This window comes from Geospiza fortis, unplaced genomic scaffold (genome assembly GCF_000277835.1).
Source record: "Geospiza fortis unplaced genomic scaffold, GeoFor_1.0 scaffold100, whole genome shotgun sequence".
Taxonomy (NCBI): Eukaryota; Metazoa; Chordata; class Aves; order Passeriformes; family Thraupidae; genus Geospiza; species Geospiza fortis.
Window position 1 is genome coordinate 880,507 of NW_005054350.1, and position 6,173 is coordinate 886,679.

The 6,173-nt window shown below is 37.3% G+C and overlaps 1 protein-coding gene across 1 annotated transcript in view; it reads left to right on the forward strand.

Annotated features, from left to right (window-relative positions):
* Positions 1-111: 111 nt before the first annotated feature.
* TMX3 (thioredoxin related transmembrane protein 3) overlaps positions 112-6,173 on the forward strand; it is a 28,905-nt gene continuing 22,843 nt past the window's right edge. The window contains exons 1-3 of the mRNA XM_031058860.1: positions 112-164; positions 4,801-4,840; positions 5,855-5,978. Of these exons, the coding sequence (XP_030914720.1) occupies positions 5,921-5,978 (58 nt within the window). The 5' untranslated portion in view covers positions 112-164; positions 4,801-4,840; positions 5,855-5,920. The remainder of the gene's footprint in view (positions 165-4,800; positions 4,841-5,854; positions 5,979-6,173) is intronic.

The following is a 6,173-nucleotide window of genomic DNA, read 5'->3' on the forward strand; positions in this document are numbered from 1 at the left end:
GCTGGGAACGCGAGGGGCCAGGAGGGAAGGGAGGCTGTCAGCTGGCGTGGGTGAGCGCCCCGGGTTGGTTCGGGCATCACTCACGGAACCCTTTTCCTTTCCCTCGCAGTGGTTGCACATGTGGTGGCGTCAGGTGCGGGTTTTGTGGAGGATCTAGATGAGTCGTAAGTATTGGGGTGTCGTGCCTAATTGCCAAGATATTGTTTGTCTTCTTGTGGGGAACATGAGCCCTGACTTCGTGCGTGGTGTTCTTATCGAGAAGCTACACTGGAAAATATTGTGATTTTTGTAGCAGGAAGGACAGAAAGGTTGCGGCCTGAAATATCACAGAATATTCTCTGTTGGAAGGGACCCAAAAGGATCACTGAAGTACAGTTCCTGTTCCTGCAGAGGACTCCCAGAAAGTCATACCATGTGCCTGAGAATGTTGTCCAAACCCTTCTTGAGCTCTGTCGGGCTTGGTGCTGTGACCGTTTCCCTGGGGAGCCTGTTCCAGAGCCTAAGCACTGGCTAGGTGTAAAACATTTTCCTGATATCCAACCTAAACCTCACCAGCACAGCTTCATGTTGTTCCCTGGGGTGATGCCACTGGCTGCCAGAGAGACCAGTTACTGCACCTCTGCTTCCTCTCTTGAGGAAGTTGTAGACTCCCATGAGGTCTCTCCTCAGTCTCACCTTTTCAGGAGGTTCAATTAATGAAGCTGAGGAACATTTTAATTTTTCATCTTCTTTAAAGCTGTTACTGTGGTGGTTTTGCCAGAAATGTTCTTAGGCTTCCTTGCTTGTTCTTTCTTTCTGGTAGGGTAAATACATTGGTGTGTTGGTGCTTGCCCCAAGTAAAAGCTGATTGCATTAAATCAAGTTCTTCATTAAGAGTTTACAGCGTGGCTGCCATGAGGGGTTGGGAAAATGAGTCTAAGTGCATTCATGTGTGGCCAGAAACGGAAGAGAGAAAGAGGCTGCAGGACAAGTTCATGGCTGCTTGAGGTGCCAGTAATATTAGTGAAAAAATGTGCCTTTATAACAGAATTAGTTCCAAGACTGCCCAAGTTGAAGTGGCTGGTCCTGCCATGAGCTTCGTTGTGTAGTGTCACTGTTGGTGTACTGGCGCTTGCTGTAGCAGTTTGGTAGCTACATAGTTGCTATTTCCCATGAAAATTACCCAAATGTTTTTTGGGGTTTTTTTTTGGTCAGATTATCAGGTTGATGTCAAGTGCTACAAAGCAGCATCATTATTGGAATTGAAAGAGAAGGTATGACTGTAGGGGAGGAGAAGTTGGCATTAGATGTCTGCTTTGGGATAAATTTAGCCAGTTAAAGGTGATGTTTTCATGAGGGTTCTATCCACAATAAATTGCATCAAAGAGCTAAACTGTTAGGAAACCACTCACATTTTTACAATATTGCTTGTTAATCATAAGATCAGGTGAGGTATAGTGATTTTATGGGTGAGGGGATGGGAACATACGGAAGAAATTGTCAGGAGAGACACAGCAGTGTCTCTGGTGTTCTGAAGCAACAACTGAACCATGGGAACTGTGTGGACTTGATTTTCAAAGCTTTGTTTTTAAAACATGCTCATATATTCACAGGCTGAAGATGTATTCACTTAGCCTATCTGTGCTCCTACATCATGTTCCTGTATCATGTTTCCACACAAGTGTATTTAAATATATTTGCTGTTTTGGAATGAAGAATCGTGATTCTGTTGTCACATAACTTTTTTAAGTAACTGATGAAAGGAAATCTTATTTTAGAGCACTTGAATTTTTCAATTAGAGAACTATACAGATGCATGTATTTGCAATTGAGAATAAGAATCGAAGAATTGTTCAGGCAGGTTTTGTGGGGGATTTTTTGTAGCTAACTGGCAAGTGGCGAGAGTGGTCAGGAAAACAATTTAAATTTAATTGAAATTAAAATTTATTTTAAACAATTTAAATTTTAATTTAATTTTGCTCCAAACCGGAGAGCAGTAACTGGTGAAGTTTCAAGTTTTCCATTTTACAGATACCAAAACATTATGGATGTTCTGCTGTTGCTGAAAGATTTGTGTTCTTTTGGAATTTTAGTAGTTGTGAGCAATGAGGACTAGTACAAGGTGCAGGTCCCTTTCCTAAGCTTACAGGATATAGGAAAACAAGGAGCAGAGCTGACAGAAGTGCCCAGCTGGGCTGTGGGAGCGGTGCATAAAATGAGCCGTGGTTCCTCTTGGCTTGTGCTGCTCTGATAGCAGATCTGCTGCCTCAGGTCAGTACTCATATTGTGGTGGGTGTGGACTTGTTCTAGTGGGGTAATGAAGCAGATAAGTAACCTGACTTTAAAATGAAGTGTTTTTCTGTCTGTGGGGTGGCTCAAACCAGGATCAGAAGCATCAGAAATGGTGCAAGAGGGAAGCAAGGAAGAGATACAGTAGCTGGGTTGTTTTAAGGCCCTTGGAATTGTGACCTTGGTGTTCAGTTTTGCTTCATGCTGGTTTCTTTTAATTGTTCATAATTAAGCGCGGTACTTGGTTTAAGTGGGGGCTGAGAAAACATTGGATCATGTAGCTGGGAAGATGTATGGGTTTGAAACAAATAATTTTGATTCAAGGATGTGCAACATTTATGCCATCTTCCCATCAGTGTGATTGTGTTTCTGTCAGCTGACAGAGGCTTGCAGAGAACAGTTAGAAGATACTGAAATGTTGTTCCTGGAAAGCATATTTATAGGGCCTAGAAAACAGCATCTTCAGAAAATGCTTCACTGCTCATTTGTAGAGAGATTTCTGGTTTTCTTCAGCAGTGTGAAAGTGAACTTCCTTAATATCGTCTGGTAATTTAATCATTGATGTTAGCAAAACTAGAGTGAGTTTTGATACGGTTTTGTTACACTTCATATTTTAGTTTCTGTTGAAGTTGATTAAATAGGTGCTTGTAGATGAGAAGTATGTTGAAATTTATTACTATAAAAAGTACAGTATTTTTTATACAATATTAAACTCTGTTGGAAAGCTCAGCTTCCAGATGTTTCATTCTTTCTTTTCTTTTCTTTCTGTGTGCTGGAAAAGTTGCAGTCTACCTTTCTCAGTACTTTAATGCTCTTTACAATTTGCCGTAACAGTTGTACTGTGGCAGAGGAAGGAGAACATTTAATTGTAAATTCTTCTTATACAAAGAAAAAGTGATATGCTAAATTGAAGCACAGCCTAGGATCAGTTGATTCAGTAACTGCTTTCTGCCTCTTGCATCATAGCCAATTATTTGGCATTGTTATTGGAAGTTAGCTGTAGCTCTGTTAGAGCTCTCAGGAGATACTGGCTTCTTAGTGGTTCTTTCATTAGTTCTATAGTGCTTAGGATGGTGAAGTAAATTTTTAGTGAGGTTGTCAACTAAGCAATTTTAAAATTGACTTAAAAATGCTGCTTTCCATTAGCAGTTCCATAGCATAGTCTCTGCAAATACCTTTCCTGCTGCTGCACAGGCACAGCAGCCTTGGTATGCCGTCAATAAAATAGGCTGGAATTTACCAGTGAAATGTTGCAATTTTGAGTTTCAAACACTCAACACTGTAATTAGATTGTATTCATGATTTCTGGATTATTTCTGTCAAACAGTAAGTCAATATCAGCATTAGTATTTCTTCAAGACCATTATGGACTATTACAGATTCATCTTTAAATGAAATATAATAAATTCTGCCTACTGCTTATGGGCCATTTATAGCCATGCTGCATATTGGGAACTGACAAGTTGGGCTATAACTTGTATTGACTGGATCATAGGTCCACGCTTAGGCATAATTATATGTAAATATCTCATTTTGCAAGAAGAGTGGTGCAGTAGAAATGTTGTATCGTGTATGCTATAGTGTGACTTTAGTCCCAGTCCTAGTCACTTACGAAGTCTGTCTTGTACAAAAATAAACCTTAGGTTAAAGTTTAAGCTAATTTAATTCTCTACACAGAGCTAGTTAACTAATGCAGTAATTCAAATGATCTTGTAGTGACAACAGTGAAATGTGTAAGCAGCATTTTGAGAGATGCCAAAGAACTTTGATTTATCAGGCTTAGTTTTGTATTAGAGATTTTAGAATTCAGTGACAGATTTGCAGTTAGTAAAACCAGTCAGTTGATTTAAATGCCATTTGTCTAGCATTAAGAAAATTCAGTAGTACCTGTGTATCTCTGGGTTTTAGCAATAACTTGATCATTTTTATTCTGTTAAGTTGGTTTCTTGGTTGTGTGCAACTTTAATAGAACTATAAACTGACACACTTACAGTAGAATGTTAAAGGAGGTTGAATTAAAATTGCTTTGCATGTTAATATTAAAGATAATTTAGTTAGTTTACATTTAGTAAAGCTAAGATTAACAGTTTAAACCAATGCTCAAAGAGTCTGTATTAGTTGGTATATAAAAATACAAAACCAAATATATTTAATATAACTAAGACAACTGAAAAATACTTCTCCCTAGATTCCATATGCTAGTCAAATGTCTTCTGTGTGTTTTGGTGTGTATTCTTATTTCTTGCTGTTTTTTCTGGTTTGTTGTTTTTGGGGTTTTTTTTTGTCTTAGGAAATAGTTAGAGAAACCTAATTGGCACAGCTTTGTGTGTAGTGTCAGGTACAAAGGCAATATTACACTAAAAAATAAGCATCTCCTCTATTTCTCCACCCTCAAAGAATGAAACAAACCAGAAATCTTGTATCTATACCTTTATATTAACCTCATTGTAGACTTTTTCTATTTCATACATGCATTTCACTATTTTATTTTCAGATACATAACTTATTGCTTTCATTTTGTCCCCTTTCCAGGTTTAAAGAAAACCGTAAAGATGATATTTGGCTTGTAGATGTGAGTATCTCAGAAAAACAAGAAGATCTGCTGGTGGAAATCAGAAGAGAATGCAGAGTGCTACACCTTGTAGTCAGGCTGCTTCTTTGCTTGGAAAATTGTTTGTACATGATGCAGAAAAGCTTCATGACAGTGATTCTGACAGGATAGATAAGCAATCTTTCTGCTGTTCAGGATGAACCAGGAATAGGCCAAATAGACTGCTGAATAGGCTCAGTCTATGTTTTGAGTCCTTTAAAAAGGAAAGCAGATTACCTAACGTGCTCAGGAGGTGATAACCTTTGTTGAGAATTTTTATAGTTCCTTTCATTAAATATATCAGCTGATTTGTGTTCTAGACTTCTGTTAGCGCTGAAAGACCAAATATATGAGACCCCTGTTAATTTTCTAAATTATTTGGAAAGATTCAGTGCCCCTTATTTCAGGGACAGAGAGTTTTTAAAAAGATTGAGTTTGCTTGTGAGTGAGGTAACATTCCTTTTCTCACTCAAATATGTACTGTAATTCTCAAAATTGTATTACTCAGATTAGTGATTTTTGAGTGGGAAAAACGATATTAGCTACTTTGGAGTTATCAGCAGTGTATAGCAAAACAAAATCCAACTTTTTTTTTAATTGTGACCTTATCTTGTTATACCAAAACATCGATATCTTCTGCCTGTTGACAATTTCGTATTTCTGGATAGATTGTTTATATGATCTTTTAACTTCCAAAAAATGTGATCATGCAGTCTGTTCCTAAATAAGAAATAATATAGTAGTGCAGCAATTTAATGTATTCTTTTCAAACTTGTGCATTCATACTAAAAGTAGGACTAAATCATAAATGCTGCTTTTCATGGTAACCTTGTAACTAACTTGCAATTTTATTAAGACTTAAGGAGTACCATGACTGGAAAATAAATCTTGCTAATAATTTGAGGATTAATTGTAGAATCAATTTCTACTTATTTTTTTTTTTTTTTTTTTTTTTTTTTTTTTTTTTTTTTTTTGTGAAATGTATTTGCTTCTCAGTTTTATGCACCTTGGTGTGGCCATTGTAAGAAACTGGAGCCTGTGTGGAATGAAGTGGGCATAGAAATGAGAAACATGGGTTCTCCAGTAAAAGTTGGGAAGATGGATGCAACATCCTTTTCTAGTAAGTATGGTTTGTTTAGGGGTAATTTCATCACAGCCTCTGTTTTGAAACTTTTTTCTTGTAGTTGTTCTTCCGTGTCATAGAACAAATATAGCACAAACAGTAATTGTAAAAAATATTCCTGATTATTGTTTTTTCTAAAAGTGGCAACTTTCTGTAGTGTGTGCTTTTTATCACATTTTTTTCTGCTTGTGT